This window comes from Gigantopelta aegis, chromosome 4 (genome assembly GCF_016097555.1).
Source record: "Gigantopelta aegis isolate Gae_Host chromosome 4, Gae_host_genome, whole genome shotgun sequence".
NCBI classification, from domain to species: domain Eukaryota; kingdom Metazoa; phylum Mollusca; class Gastropoda; order Neomphalida; family Peltospiridae; genus Gigantopelta; species Gigantopelta aegis.
Genome location: NC_054702.1, coordinates 57,113,250 through 57,130,497, shown reverse-complemented (window position 1 = coordinate 57,130,497; position 17,248 = coordinate 57,113,250). Strand labels below are relative to the sequence as shown.

Genomic DNA, 17,248 nt, shown 5'->3' with positions numbered 1-17,248 from the left:
CGAGAGCTCGTGAACATTTTGACTGGCACCATCGTGTTCTGTCACATCACATTCATCCATTAATGCTATACGCAAACAACAATAACAATAACAATAACAACAAAACACCACCACCAACAACAAAACAACAGTCTAGCTTGCTCGACGTTCTAAACGGTTTTTCTGATCATTAACCCCTGTCCTGAACCATGGGCGGATCCAATGGAGTGGACCAGGATTGTGGGGAGGCAAATTAAAAAGCACCCTTTGTTTACAATTTTCATTGAAGTGCCCTTTTCATGGAGTTGGTCAATGTCCCCTTTTGCCCTTATAGTCCTTTTCCCAAACTATTTCCTGGATCCGCCCTTGTGAACACACAGCTCAGATAGCGACCAAATTTAATGAGTAGAATTTTCTTTATTAATTATATTAATTAGAGATGCACATCAAAATTTTAAAGGCCCACTACTTAATTTTTGGATGTAAATTTCAAAATTGTCCGCTTAATTTTTTCTGTCCCGGGATATACCCCTGGCTATCCAGAGACAGGCCCCGGGACGGACATGCTCGAAACTCTAGTGGTATATGAGCATGTAAAAATTATTCGCACTCGCACTCAGATATCCCAAGTTTGTATCTCGGACGGAGTACCTGAATTTGGACTGGGTATAAGCACTGAAAGCAAGTTAGAGAAAATGAATGATTAGAAAACAGTTTTCAAACATACAGTGGTTTTACCATTACCTAGATTTCTTAATGTAACACTTTTATGTAAATCTTCCTTTTCTTTCTTTTCTTCTTCTTCTTCTTGATTTTCTTCTTCTTCTTCCTTCTTCTTGTGCAAATACTTTATAGAAATTATATTTCAACACTGTGATGGCAGAAAAACAGGATTTTTTTTCTTTTACAGCAATAATCTTAAGTTTTCTTATCGTTTATAAACAAGGATTCTAAGTAAACAAAAGTTGGGAGATAAACAGTATGGTAGCATGCACGAAGCTCGATAGGTAAAAAGAGTAGTTGTCCACACCAAACGTTAACACCACATGCAAGAGAAATAGATACTTCACATATAAGAGATTGAAATCAGAAAAAAATTCCTAAATAAACAGTAAGCGTAGCCATTTAAATATCTGACAGCCAGTGTTTAATATATAGCATAAAGCGAGACTATTTTTAATTCAAAAGGTGTACGCAAATACTCCGTATCTATGAGCTTAAAATAACATTACACGGTTGAACTTTTACGGCAAGACATTGTTAAGAAAACGTTATTCTATTAGCGATTACATTAGTTGTCCCGGGACCGATTTTTAAGGGCAGCAGTCAAACGTATGTCCAGCGAACATTGCCGGTTTCGTGCTAGGATCCAACGCCATGGGGTTTGGGTCTTTTATTTTTGGTGGGGTGTGTGTGGTTTTTTTTTGGGGGGGGGGGGACAAACGCTGTCTATTAGTCATGTCATTTCAACTTATGTTTGTGCTTATATCCAACTAAGGTTCAAGCACGCTGTCCTGGGCACACACACATCAGCTACAAGGGCTGTCTGTCCAGGACAGGGGTTGGTTGTTAGTTGTTAGTGGCTAGTGAGAGAGAAGAGGGTGTATTGGCCTTACACCTACCCACCGTTAAAACTCGCTCTGGGTGAGAGCCGGTACCGGGCTGCGAACCCTGTACCTACTAGCCTTATATCCGATGGCTTAGCCACGACACCACCGAGGCCGGTTGGTCATGTCATGGAGCGATAGGAAAATATATAACGTAGTGGGGGGAAAAAGTGGTGTGATTGAGTGGGGGCATGGTCCCCACGACATGATCCTCATGGTCCCACTCTGATTACGCCAGGGGAGAGAACCACGATACCCGAATATTTATTTTCCTTTGTTTAAGTGCATCCAATAATATATTAAAATTACACGTTGTTTTTAGCCTGAATAAAAGAATGGCCAAGGTCCGCCTTTTGTCCTCATTTGAATATGACACTGGATTTATAACACGTGTCTATACTGTTGTTTGTTATTGTTTAATGTTTTAGTGTTCAAAACATGGCATTTTTAACACCATAGTGACAAAAATACATAAAACGATGATGAATAACAACACCCTTGCCAAATGGTTTAAACATCATCATAAAACCACGCATGACTTCAGAAACCAAGGATCAAGAAGTGTAGTGTGTTATCTGTCTGACCCTTTGGTGAAGAGATAGTCACAGCTACTTTTTCCTCTTGCAACAACAATTCATACTGTATGGTATTTCTTGCTTAAAATAGTAAATTTATCACACATAATATGACATATATTTCTGACTGTATAATAAACTACAAAATATTGGATTCCCAAAACAATTTGTTTTAGAAGATTACCTGGAGACAAGTAAATGTATATGTTGGTTATCATCCTTCTTCCTCTTACAAAGTTTTACAACACTGTTCCACATATGACATATATTTCTGATTGTATAATGCTGGATTCCTACAACTAAAATTTTCAAATCTTACCTGGAGGCGAGTAAATTGTATATACTGGTTATCATTCTTCCCCTTACAATGTTTTATGGTATATCTTGCTTGAAACAGCAATTTTGTCACATATGAGTCTGATTGCATAATTAACTACAAAGTCTTGAATTTCCCATCCTAAAATTTTCAAATCCTATCTGGAGACAAGTAAAATTACATATATTTGTTATCATTATTTTTTCTCTTACATGTTCTAGGATAGTTCTTGCTTTTAAACAATAATTTCGTCACACATATAACAACTATTTTTGACTGTGTAACCAACTATCTAGAGACGAGTAAATGTATATATGGATCATTATTTGGTAAAAGAGCCAATTCAGTATAAAAAAATTATTTTAAAAAATGTTCCTAAAATAAGATAATTTTTCTCAGGAATCTCGGAAAATATATCTAATTCCAGGAAATGTAGACGACTGATCTTAATATGTATTTAATTCAAATAAAACTAAGCACACTGAATTAAACAAATTAATTGTTCTTAATGTATTGCTCAATCGATTTTATTTCTACAGCCATTGTAACCTAATCAGAACTGAATGTACTCTAGTGGTGGCGTTTTCAGTTAATCAGATAATATTCAGACATTCTTTCTGATAAAAAACCACCATAAGAATAAACTTCTTTTTACCAAATAATTGAGTATCTAGTTATATACCCTAATAATATCGCTTTTTTTTCGTGTTTAATTGAAATGACATGGACGACCATGCATGTAATAACCATCTTCTAAAATATTTCGCATGCGTGTGTGTGTGCCTCCAGGCTCGTAGGTAGGTAGGTAATACCAAGCGATGTGTGACGTGATATTTTTTTTTAAGACAGCGAATACAGGTAAAATGCCAGCGTGTAAAAGGGGCGTTAGAACCGACATCAGGGCTGCGTTCAGCCAGACCGAGCGGAAAAACGTCCGCTAGACCGGTTTATACGCTTCACGTTAAATCAAATGGCCACGTCGGAAACCAATCAAATAGTTCGTGAACGTTAGCGAAACCGTCGCTAACTGACGTGGCCATTTGGTTTACCGTGAAGCGCATAAACCAATATAGCGAAAGTTTTACTGCTCGGCCCAGCGCTATAAATGTCGTCACCTTTTCTTTTTCTTTTCTAGGCCACGTGTACACACTTTTCCGCAGTGACAATTTGTTTATTTCACTTTCTTCTTTTGACAACAGTAAAACATTTTTTTTTACAGCCTACAAAGAGCCTCGAACACCGACAGAAAACGCGAGGTTCGCAGACACGGCGATAACCTTTGAAAGACTCCGACAACACCTCATAGAGTAAAGTAGCTTGCAAGGCGTTTAGCACTTGAAGTGGTTTTCCTATAGCGCACGTGTGGAGGAATTCCCATTTTTGTACAGGGATTGACAGAGAGGGTTCTTTACATCCTACCACACCTGCAGAGTATAGACGATTCTAATCGGGATTGTTGTCGGAACACGATATAATTCACTTTGCATGGACTGTGTATTACATGTTACATAACTGTATTTAAGCCAGGCCCATAGAAACAAGGTTGCCCCCATTCGAGGACGAAAATGTACATACACATTTGGTTTTTTCCCCTACTCTGTATAAAAATAAAGGTAAAATATGGATTGTGCCCCCACCCCCATCCCCACCCCCCATTAGAGATCGTGTCCCCCATTCCAGATAATGTTCCTACGGGCCTGTAAGCTTCGAAAACGGAGTGCCGGGGGGGGGGGGGGGAGGGGGTACACGTCCCTTGACTCCACCCCCACCCGCCCACTAGAGGTTGTGACCCCCACTCCAGATATTGTTCGTACGGGTCTGTAAGTTACGAAAGCGTGGGTGCTGGTCTAGGCGTGTGTGTGTGTGTGGTGGTGGTGATGGTGTGTGTGTGTGTGTGTGTGTGTGTGTGGGGGGGGTTACCGGCCCCCTAAACTCTGAAAATACTAAATTGGCTTCGATAGAAGACAAATAAATGTTTTACTAGCCCCTCTAGTTGCTAGGGTCTTCCGACGCCTATGACAAGCTTGCGCGGATCCAAGGGTGTGTTTGATAGGGGTGCACACCAGCTCCCCATCCCAACTCAGTGTCCAGAAAATCCACTTATAAAGCGATATTCGTTTAATTTGATATTTTAAAGACATATTTATCCACTACTTGTCTCGCCTGTAGAGCCAGTAATACATTATATCATAAAAAATCGGTTATAATAGTTTGCAGCATTAAAAAAAAAAAAATATATATATATATATATATATATATTTCCCTCGTAACACTATTTTGTTCACACCATGACGCAATACGAATATTTTGAACACTCTTTCATTCTTATAAAAAGTTGGGGGTTTTTAAGAATAGTAACTTTGTTATATTATGCAACTTTTATAACTTTCTCCAATCTGGGTGGTTTTCATCTACATTCCATTTTTTGTTTCATTAGATAAAAACGTCATAAACACTGCCTTTGATCCTCAAAACACACGTCGATTACATCTATTTACATTCAGCCTTACAAAGTGGGTAAACACTAAACATGATTCTGATGATAGTAAGTAGATTTTCTCACACTGCTGCGCATGTCTCGGCTTATACAAGGGTCACGTAAACGCCGGAGAGGTGGCAAAGAAACTTTGTTCATTATAAAATGTTGAGGCATACTCCCCGGTGAGCGTTTTAATCGCAAAAACGTATAAAACAGATCCCCTGGAGGGATTTAATTAGCGCCGTTCGATAGACTGATAAAAATAAGCTCTGAGACGTTACAGGTTTAATAATAAAGACATTTCGCAGCCGCACGCTTGCGGTTACGGATGGGTTAACGTCAACGTTTTGTTTAACGACACCACTAGAGCACATTGATTGATTAATCATCGGCTATTGGATGTCAAACATTTGGTAATTATGTTCAGAGGAAAAGCGCTACATTTTTTTCAAATGCAGCAAAGGATCTTTTATATGCACTTTCCCACAGACAGGATAGCACATACCACAGTCTTTGATATGTCAGTCGTGGTGTACTGGCTGGAACGAGAAATAGCCCAATGGGCCCACCGACGGGAATCGATCACAAAACGACCGCGCATCAAGCGAGCGCTTTACTACTGGGCTACGTACCCGCCACTACGGATGTGTTATGTTTAAGCGTATCCTAACAGTTTGTACTAACGGTAAAGCTAGAGTCGCACATTGTTAGTGTTATGGACGAAGGGGCGGGACGTAGCCCAGTGTTAAAGCGCTCGCTCTTTGCGCGGTCGGTCTGGGATCGATCCCCGTCGGTGGACAGCGGATTTCCTCTAAAAAACAGAATGACCATATGTTTGACGTCCAATGGCCGATGATAAGATAAAAAATCAATGTGCTCTAGTGGCATCGTTAAATAAAACAAACTTTATCAGCGCAGATTAGATTAGAAGTAACACGGTTACATAAATAGTCCGCCGATGCTGAGAACAGCGCGGGTAGCCGTCGTGTTCGCGCGCGTTTCCGATGGGTTCGAGGAAATCACCACACGTGTACGATGATGTTTAAAGACGTGTTGCTCACCGTTTAATCAGACAGCGGAGTTGTTCACGCTGGTTCGTAAACTCGCTAGGCATGGCCAATCAGAGTGTTGTCAAAAAAAGAAGAAAAAAAAAGAGAGAGAGATAAAATCGGTTAATACATTATCACTGTAGAGGAACGGATGTCTATGGCGGGATCATGTCTATGTTCCCTGAGCTCTATGTTCCCTCCGCTAATCCTAACCCTAACTCTGAGGGAACATAGAGCTGAGGAACCGTAACACTAACCCTAAGGGAACATAGAACTGAAGAACCCTAACCCTAACCCTAAGGGAACATAGAGCTGAAGAACCCTAACCCTAACCCTGAGAGAACTTCGAGCTGAGGAACCCTAACTCTAACCCTGAGAGAACATCGAGCCGATGAACTCTAACCCTAACCCTGAGGGAACTTCGAGCTGAGGAACCCTAACCCTAACCCTGAGGGAACATAGAGCTGAGGAACCTTAACCCTAACCCTGAAGAAACATCGAGCTGAGGAACCCTAACCCTAACTCTGAGGGAACATAGAGCTGAGGAACCCTAACCCTAACTCTGAGGGAACATAGAGCTGAGGAACCCTAACCCTAACCCTGAGGGAACATAGAGCTGAGGAACCCTAACCCTAACCCTGAGGGAACATAGAGCTGAGGAACCCTAACCCTAACCCTGAGGGAACATAGAACTGAGGAACCCTAACCCTAACTCTGAGAGAACATAGAGCTGAGGAACCCTAACCCTAACTTTGAGGGAACATAGAGCTGAGGAACCCTAACCCTAACTCTGAGGGAACATAGAGCTGAGGAACCCTAACCCTAACCCAGAGGGAACATAGAGCTGAGGAACCCTAACCCTAACCCTGAGGGAACATAGATCTGTGGAAACCTAGCCCTAACCCTGAGGGAACACAGAGCTTAGGGAACACAGAGCTAAGGAACACTAACCCTAACCTTGAGGGAACATAGAGCTGAGGAACCCTAACCCTAACCCTGAGGGAACATAGAGCTGAGGAACCCTAACCCTAACCCTGAGGGAACATAGAGCTGAGGAACCCTAACCCTAACCCTGAGGGAACATAGATCTGTGGAAACCTAGCCCTAACCCTGAGGGAACACAGAGCTTAGGGAACACAGAGCTAAGGAACACTAACCCTAACCTTGAGGGAACATAGAGCTGAGGAACCCTAACCCTAACCCTGAGGGAACATAGAGCTGAGGATCCCTAACCCTAACCCTAAGAGAACATAGATCTGTGGAAACCTAGCCCTAACCCTGAGGGAACTTAGAGCTTAGGGAACATAGAGCTGAGGAAACCTAACCCTAACCTTGAGGGAATATGGAGCTGAGGGAACACAGAGCTGAGAAAAATCTAATCCTAACCCCGAGGGAACATAGAGCTGAGGGAACATAGAGTTGACCCTTGTATTTGCTGTCAAACGAGAAATCGGGTTGTGTTTTCAAATTTGGAAATATTGGATTTAAGTGGAAGAAACATTTGCTATTACAGTTTATATTAAAAGACAGTAATTCGCAATCTGATTAAAATTAGCTCTACTGGATTTACCAGTAGATCTAACAGCATTGCGTGGACTCCCATATCCAGGTGACATTTCATCTATAAATAACAATTTCAATATCGACCAATTACACTTCGCCTTTTATAGCGTTATTCGGGAGCATATGAATTCTTAAAATATCGGGCGAGACTATTTATGCAATAGCCGAACTTGTTGGTCTATTTCAACATTGAAAAAACAGGGGAAAAAGTGCAGTAATAAACTTTGGATTGTATACTAGTATAAACAGATTTTATGGCTATACCATCACGATTTTTTGTTTCGTTTTGAAACGAATTTTATATAAAATTTTATATTGAAATTAGTTTCCGGCATATTTCGTAATTCACCCGAATAATTTGGTATACCTTCGGCATAATCTCAAATGTTTTCAATTTTTTTTCAAATCACTGGCATGATTTTGCAAGTAAAGTTTTGATTGGTCGAATGAAAGGTCAACTGGACATGAGCTCCAACGGGCTTGATGTTAGATCCACATGTAATAGTGGAGATAATTTTAATTAGATTGCAGTAATTTGTTTTATGTTAATTGTAATCAAAACGTGCACGACATGATTATGCAAATATTTTAAGATTAACAATGTAAAAATCACACAAAGCAAAGTGTTATTTTTGTATTGCTTCTTTGGTATTTACATTTTTGGTTTAAAATCTAAGTATTAAAGCATATGCATTTATTTATTTAAAAAGGGGCGGGACGTAGCCCAGTGGTAAAGCGCTGGCTTGATGCGCGGTCGGTTTGAGATCGATCCCCGTCGGTGAGTCCATTGGGCTATTTCTCGTTCCAGCCAGTGCACCACGACTGGTATATCAAAGGCCGTGGTATGTGCTATCTTGTCTGCGGGATGGTGCATATAAAAGATCCCTTGCTAATAATGGAAAAAATGTAGCGGGTTTGCTCTCTAAGACAGTGTGTCAAAATTACCAAATGTCTGACCTTAAATAGCCGATGATTGATAAATCAGTTTTCTCTAGTGGTGTCGTTAAACAAAACAAACTTTACTTTATTTATTTAAAACAGTTGATGTGATTTGTTTTCATTTGAAATATATTTATTGTAACTAGACAAACCTTTTCAGACTATTTATACCATACATTTTATACTGCCTAACTTCCCAAGTCGACATATTTCGATTACGTTTGATAGTGGGTTTTTTATTTTCAATTTTAATATTAATTTATTTTCCACAGCTTAATTTTGCAACCTCCAAATAAAACTGTATCTTATTATAATTGCACAGACAGACCTGGGGCTCAATGTCATTTTCGATGGCCTTGCATTAAAAGATCCCTTGCTGCTAATGAAAAAAGAAAAACAAATGTAGCGAGTTTCCTTTGAAACTGTTTGTTAAAATGACTAAATGTTTGACATCCAATAGCCGTTGGTTATTCAATTAATCAATGTTCAGAAAACAAAAATTGATAATATTCACACGTGTACATTGTTTTCGAACAATTTGTTCTTTAAAACTATTTTTAAAATTAAGTTTAAGTTTCATAACCACGACTAGTATATCAAAGGACGTGGTATATGCTGTCCTGTATATCGAAAAGTGAATATAAAATATCCATTGTTGCTAATGGAAAAATGTAGCGGGTTTTCTTTAAGACTATGAGTACAGAAATTACCAAATGTTTGACATCAAATAGCCGATGATTAATAAGTCAATGTGTTCTAGTGATGTCGTTAAACAAAACAAACATTATTTGATTGTTCAGAATGGTCTGCGATAAAATCTAAACGACCCCCTCCCACCAAAATACCCCTTCAGCAAATCATCCGAGTCAGAGGTCTAAGACTGTGACGAATAAAAAATAAAAAGTTTTAACGACACGCGGAAAGCTAGGCCTAAAAAATGTTTCCGGGAACCCTACCCTAACTAGAGAAAAGGGCCAAACCTAAATAATATATTTTTTGGATTTTTAAAAATTAATATGTAGGGACGAATGTGATTTTAAGAAATTTAAAAGCTTACCTATCCTACCTATTTTTTTTTACTGCACGTTCCCGGAATCATAATTTTTTTAGGCCTTAATAAAATATATCGAAAAACCTAATACATTAGAAGCGTAAATAAAATATATATTTAGGTTACCTTTAAGTTACATTACTTGGCCTTTTGTTATGTCAAACGGACGGCCAATTTCACAAAACATCGTAAGTTTATGTTTGCGACTAGCAGTTATACCGACAATGCATTTAGATGCATCCAATTGTGCTATTTCTCGTTCCAATCAGTACGCCACGACTGGTATATCAAAGGCCGTGGCATGTGCTATTCTGTCTGTGGGACGGTGAATATAAAAGATCCCTTGCTGCATTAGGAAAAATGTAGCGGGTTTCCTCTGATGATTACTTGTCAGAATTACCTAATGTTTGACATCCAACAGCCGATAATTAATTAATCAATCAATGTCCTCCAATGGTGTCGTTAAACAAAACAAACTTCTTCTTCTTCTATTTATTTATTTATTTCACACAGATAATTACGCCATTACGGAAGATGGAGCATTTTAAGGACAGAAGAAAAAGTATATATGTAAACTTCAAACTATATTTGTTGTACTGATAACAGTTACAAAAATTTAATTTAATGGAAGATTTACCTTTAGGTGCAAAACTAGGCTTAAGATGTTTTGTGAAATTGGGCCCCACTTAATAATAACAACAGTGGGAATATGTGAGCAACAGATCAGTTAAAAAAAGAAAATAAGAAAAATAAGAACAACTTGTTCTTGTAAATGCAGAATTAACAGTCATCGGAAAGAGTTACGTTTTGTTAGTACAATTTCACAAAAGTAACCCTATAATTCAACTGATGATATCAAAACCTAAAGCAATATCGTAAACTTGTGAAACATATTTTTCATTTACTTTGTAAGATCTATGAGCACAGGACGGGCGTGCCTGAACCTTTCGTAAATGAGTCAAAGGGACATACCCTAGTTTCAACCCGTGAAAATTAACACTAAGTTTAGTTAATCTACAAACCTGTAACACATTTGGATAAATTTACAATTGAGAGAAACATGAGTCTGTGACTTTGAAATGGTGAAATACCCTCTAAAATAGACTAAAACTCGACTCCATAACTATTACTTCTCAGACGCACGTGCGTTTTTAAAAGTATGAGAAATGCATTTTGTGGTATTAAAAACACCAGGATAACTAAAAACACTTCGAATGTACGGAAATTGATAATCTAAACAATAACATCTCAGTAAAGTATGATTTAAGTTATAAAAAACGGTTATAATAGTCAAAAATATGCGTTAGTGTTTACAAACTAAGGTATGTCCCTTTAAGTAAGATAAGTACGCTAATGCATTTACAAGTTACGAAGTTTTATAAGGGGTTCGTGTCATGTTCCTCCGGAAAATACATTAAACAATTTTCTTGGAGTAGGTTTCGACCCACTCCCTGGCATACACGCCTGCTTTAGTATGTGAAGTTTATGGTAAAGGGGCAGCAACTCTAATTTGCAAATATTTAAAGAGTGCGGGTTTTTTTTTGTCTCTGGTTCACAATTTTTTTTAATCTTCCTGTAAACGGATACATCAACTATGATTGGAACCAAGGAAAATAAAAACAAAGTAAATTCATCATTATTAAAAACAGAACTTGTTGAGTTGTGCTAGCTCGAGTATCCCCGAGCCGCCCAGTTCTGTCGATATGTGAGACTATTCGTATTTAATGGGGCTAGGGGACACTTTAGCCCGCGTACGCTGACCGTAAGAGAGCAAGATGGGCGTTTGGTATGGTATGGTATAGGGAGTAACGTGCACATTCAGAGCAAGCTGTTTTAGCGCACGCCTGTCATGGGCACAGGTGCCGGCCTCGATCGGCTCCTCCGTCCAGGGCCCCGTTTCACGAAGCGATCTTAGCGCTAAGGTCACCTTAAGTGCATATATTAGCTGTGCAGTTACGGTGATCTTAGAGCTAAGATCACTTCGTGGAACGGGCCCTGGACAGGAAAGGGTTGGGGTGAGTGGGAGAAGGTACTGCCTGCACTGGCAGATGCAAGAGATCACCTGCAGCCCGACCGGGGTCGGTAACAGGGGGGGGTTGGGGTGTGGTATGTGTGGTGGTGGTGGTTATGGGTGGGTGGGTGGTGCTATGGAATTTGGAGTGTCCCGTAGGATTAATGCTAAAGGGGAGAAGGTGCGCAATTTGAATGAAGGAAATTTGGCGCATTTTTTATCTGTCAGCTGAATTGGAAATGTTTTGGAACTTAGTTTGCCGAGAGTAGCTCGTTACTAGGTTGTGGACAGTTATATCACTCTTATACCGGCCTCGGTGGTGTCGTGGTTAAGCCATAGGACATAAATAAATAAATAAATAAATAAATAAATAATTTAATAAAACACACACACACACACACACACACACACACACACACACACACACACACACACACACACACACACACACACACACACACACACACACACACACACACACACACACACACACACACACACACACACACACACACACAAAGGGTTCGCAGCCCGGTACCGGCTCCCACCCAGAGCGAGTTTTAACGACTCAATATGTAGGTGTACGACCACTACACCCTCTTCTCTCTCACTAACAACTAACCCACTCTTGTGGACACACAGCCCAGATAGCTGAGGTGTGTGCCCAGGACAGCGTGTTTGCACCTTAATTGGATATAAGCACGAAAATAAGTTGAAATGAAATGAACTTTAGCCCAAGTACTCTGACCGTAAGGGAGCAAGACGGACATTTGGACAGTTATGACGCTCTTATTACCGACAGAGAAAAAAAACAAGAAGAAATGTTTTATTTAACGACGCACTCAACACATTTTATTTACGGACATATGGTTAAGGACCACGCAGATTTTGAGAGGAAACCCGCTGTCGCCACTACATGGGCTACTCTTTCCGATTAGCAGCAAGGGATCTTTTATTTGCGCTTTCCACAGGCAGGATAGTATAAACCATGGCATTTGTTGAACCAGTTATGGATCACTGGTCGGTGCAAGTGGTTTACACCTACCCATTGAGCCTTGCGGAGCACTCACTCAGGGTTTGGAGTCGGTATCTGGATTAAAAATCCCATGCCTCGACTGGGATCCGAACCCAGTACCTACAGCCTGTAGACCGATGGCCTAACCACGACGCCACCGAGGCCGGTCATATTACCGACAGAGAATAATTTGTATATCGAAACTGCCCAATCTGTGCCTACCAAATGGTAGTCAAAGACTAATAAATCATTGTGCTCTAGTAGTGTCGTTAAACAAAACAAACTTTTAATGCCTTTACATTGATCATTTTCAAGTTCCCAGATAACAAATGTTTCCCATATTAATCACTAATGCACACACTACAGGAAGAAACCCGACAGTACCTCCTTTCAAAAATGTTCCAGGTTAAATACATAGTTTCTTCTTGTCGTGTGTGTATTAGTGATTGATTATGTGAAAAATTTGTTGTCGGGGAAATAATCGATGTAGGATTGTTGTATTAGAGAGGGAATCTTTGATTACCGTTTGGTGGGCACATACTGGGCAGTTTTATTCTCTGTCGATAATGAGAGCGTCATAACTGTCCAAACGTCCGTCTTGCTCTCTTACTGGGAGAGTACTCGGGCTAGGGGAGACATACGCTAGTGTCGTGCAGGTCTATGTACATGCAAGTCCATTTATAAAAGAAAGAAATGTTTTATTTAACGACGCACTCAACACATTTTTATTTACGGTTATATGGCGTCAGACATATGGTTAAGGACCACACAGATTTTAAGAGGAAACCCGCTGTCGCCACATAGGCTACTCTTTTACGACAGGCAGCAAGGGATCTTTTATTTGCGCTTCCCACAGGCAGGATAGCACAAACCATGGCCTTTGTTGAACCAGTTATGGATCACTGGTCGGTGCAAGTGGTTTACACCTACCCATTGAGCCTTGCGGAGCACTCACTCAGGGTTTGGAGTCGGTATCTGGATTAAAAATTCCATGCCCCGACTGGGATCCGAACCCAGTACCTACCAGACTGTAGACCGATGGCCTGCCACGACGCCACCGAGGCCGGTATCCATTTATAAAGCTCCCCCCTCCCTTCTCTCTCTCTGCCCCCCCCCCGTCTCACTTTCTCTCTCTCTCTCTCTCTCTCTCTCTCTGCCCCACCCCCCCCCTCTCTCTCTCTCTCTCTCTCTCTCTCTCTCTCTCTCTCTCTCTCTCCATCCAAATTCTCCATCTCTCTGTCTGTGTACGTGTGCAAATCACGTGCGAGTGTCCTGTAACAAATTAAATTAACAAGTATAAATTATATTTTATTTTATTAATCATATATGGTTCATAACAGCTTGGTTCGTATCAATATGATACGTCCTACTGGACAATTATATACCCAACTCCATCTCTTCATGACGTCACACACTACCATCGAGCACTTGTCCTGTTGATTTTCATCCCTTACAATTCACCCGAACCACATTGTTTGAAATACCATTGTTGGGTGATAAATAAGTTATTAAAAATATTACCATTTTGAATCAAGTTTATGTTTTTCGTGTACTAAGTTTAACTTTTTACTCCCTTTACGTGTGTTATGTATATATATGTACGTTCATTTAAAAAAAAATTATTCATCGATAGTCTCTCATATTTCTTGCAAGGAATGGTTTATGCACTTTTATACTGTATTTTAAATTTATTATTGTGTACATAAGGTGCGACTTTAATAAAATATCTGTCTGTTAGTCTGTCCCTAATGCGCATAACAAACGAAAAACTACGCCACTCATGGGACATAAACGTGATACGAAATGAAAGCTGATTTAGTCTCCTATACATATGTTATAATATTTAAAAAATAAAAACTGTCTGAAACCTATACCAAAAGGTGACACATTTCGAACATCTTTATCTGCCAGGGACACCCACGCCTAGCAATAGTTGGTACCAAGCAAACTTTGCAAGGGCCGACATTGCAACACTTCTGTTTTGCCGGGCAGCTTAAGTCTACTTCGCAAGAATCTTGGCATTCTCCCAAAGCCGACAGGCGTGGACATTCCCCCGGCGTCACTCCTCTTGGATCCATCTGTGTGAATTTAGATTGAGCTGTTGTTGTTGTTGTTGCTGCTGCTGCTGCTGCTGCTGCTGCTGCTACTGCTGCAGTATTCCCTCGAGATGCTGCTGACCCAAGGCTTTGCACAGGCGGCCTTCCCATCGAACTGCGAGGATCTGGCATCCTTTGGTTAGGAAACCTATGAGGTGGAGCTGGTTTTGATGCAGTCGCCGAAGTAGATCCTACCGAGGGCTGAAACATGTTGGCTGATTGCTGATTACTTACAGTTGGAGATACGAATTGTTCTGGAACTCTTTCAAAATTATTGCTAGGCGGTTTTGCTGGAAAGCTATTAGGCGGTTTTGCTGGAAAGCTATTAGGTGGGTTTGCTGGAAAGCTATTAGGCGGTTGCGGATAGTAGAGAGAAGGATTGTTTGTATTTCCTATGCTCTGCTGCTGAGGTTGTGGATTTGCCGAGATAGGAAGAACTGTTGTCGATTGTTTTACTGCTGGCCTTGACTTAGCTGGGTTTTGCTGAACATTCTGATACGCTGCCAGTCGCTGTTTTAACTGCGAAGACAAATTTGCGAATCGATTTGGTTGGGACATTATGAATTCCATATAAGCCCGGGTGAGAGAAAGCCATGGGGTATCCGGCTGTTTGTTTACCGGAGGTTTTTTGCCTTTAATCGAAGTTGGGTTAGGGATAAGGGTAAAAATTCGCTGTTGTGACTTTGAGAATTGGTTAGATGTTTGGGGGCTTCGTTGGACCATTGGATCAGTGCGTTGGGGAAACCCCCGCGCTTGATTCTGACCTACAGGACTAGTGTGTCTGGTACTCTGTTGAGGAAACCAGCGCGCTGGCTTTTGACCTACTGGGTTAGTGAGTCTGGTGGGAGGTGGAGCAAACCCTTGCTTTTGTTTCTGACCTACTGGATTAGTGAATCTGGTGGGAGGTGGAGCAAACCCTTGCGTTTGTTTCTGACCTACTGGACTAATGTGTCTGGTGGGAAGTGGACCAAATATGTGCGTTTGTTTCTGACCTACTGGACCAATGCCTCTGGCGGGAGGTTGCAAAAATATAGGTATTTTCCTTTGAGGTACTGCACCAGTGCGCCTACTGACCGTCGAGGAAGTGGTTAGTGATCGCAACATGGTTTTCTGCTGCCACTGCTTGGCTCTCTCTGCAAACGTGATGGGTTTTTCACACTGCGTTCCACACTTTGTTACGCAACATTTCTGGCTCCCGGTGCACATGTAATCGTTCTTGCAAGGCGTTCCGCACGTGGATGGGCGATCGGACACCGGACAGAATCCTCGTTTGCTTTCCGGTCCTGGATTCATGCATTTGAAACCACAGCCGGTGCTGCAGCACTTCTGGTCCCCATTGCAATTGTTGTCATTGCTACACGTCACTGTGCATGAACCTCGGGAAAGGGGAATCGGACACGAGCCTGGTTTGTGTACTGTAAGAAGACAAAAAGAAAACGGGAGGTGCGTTGTTAGATGTCATATTGAAAATCCCTTTTATATACTATGAGACGATTTACGTATATTTTAAATGTATTTATCTCATTGTTTTAACTGTACTGGGTTGTTTTTTTGGGTTTTTATATTTTTTTTTTTTTATTTTTTTTAAAAACGTTTAGCGAATAGTCTCTCATAACTGAAGTGTACAGTATACAATTATATTATTTATATTGCTTGTATGCATTTCATTCTGTTGTAATGAGGGGAGACTTTAATAAACTATGCGTCTGTGTGTCTGTCTGCCTAGGTGCTTAATACATTCAACTGCATTAATTGCATTGACCAACATAATTTTTAACTTCAGTAACACTTTTCTGTTTGTATATGTTAAACAAGTGTACAAGCCAGTTTTAACATTCTTTTCGAAGACTTATATGTAGTTACGTAAGTAGCTAGGTAGGTACGTAGGCATTCACACATATGTAAGAGGGTACGGTTCAACACTGGAGGTTTAGGCATACCCATCCTTGACCAGGATCTGATATGGCCAAAAGGATCTGGGCTGGATGTGGAGATAAATTTGAGGCGGGCACAGTGTGGAATAAATAATTTAGGAAAACAATTTCATGTCCGGATACAATTTAAAAAACAGAAATAAAAATAATTGACCGATCGACCGAAACGTTTATGAAGTTAGAGCAAAATTAAGGATTAAAACTAAGGATTATAATACTTTCATAAAATCATAATTAATAATAAAAAGGGGTCTCTCTTAATATACTTTGTATTAAACTGCAAATCGTCTTCATCAACATGATATGATATGGTATGTGTTTAAAGGGTTTAAAAAGTAACAAAATGTGTTTTCATGAAAACGAAATTAGCTTGGAATAGTAATTTCATATATGCACAATAATAACCAATGCCGTTGTATTAAAGGCATGTTAAAATGTCATGAGAAACAATAATCCAAATTATTTGAATTTATTAAGTAGCTCGGTGAATCCCATTTGTATAGGCAACGAAATCGGTGTTCAATTTTTTTTTTTAATTCACACTGACCTGTCCAGCAGCAAGCTGCGAAGCCATCGACGGGATCCGATTTGCAATAAGTTTCATCCGGGCATTTGCTACCACGAGGTCCACAGA

The 17,248-nt window shown here is 40.2% G+C and overlaps 1 protein-coding gene across 2 annotated transcripts in view; it reads right to left on the bottom strand.

Moving 5' to 3' along the window:
* Positions 1-13,883: 13,883 nt before the first annotated feature.
* The window catches only part of LOC121370805 (mucin-2-like), a 9,950-nt gene continuing 6,585 nt past the window's right edge, over positions 13,884-17,248 (bottom strand). For both annotated transcript variants that reach the window (XM_041496281.1, XM_041496282.1), the window contains exons 4-5: positions 17,162-17,248; positions 13,884-16,095 (exon numbers count right to left, since the gene is read on the bottom strand). The exon at positions 17,162-17,248 is cut by the window's right edge and continues 75 nt beyond it. In XM_041496281.1, coding sequence (XP_041352215.1) covers positions 14,453-16,095; positions 17,162-17,248 — 1,730 coding nt within the window. In that variant the 3' untranslated portion in view covers positions 13,884-14,452. The remainder of the gene's footprint in view (positions 16,096-17,161) is intronic.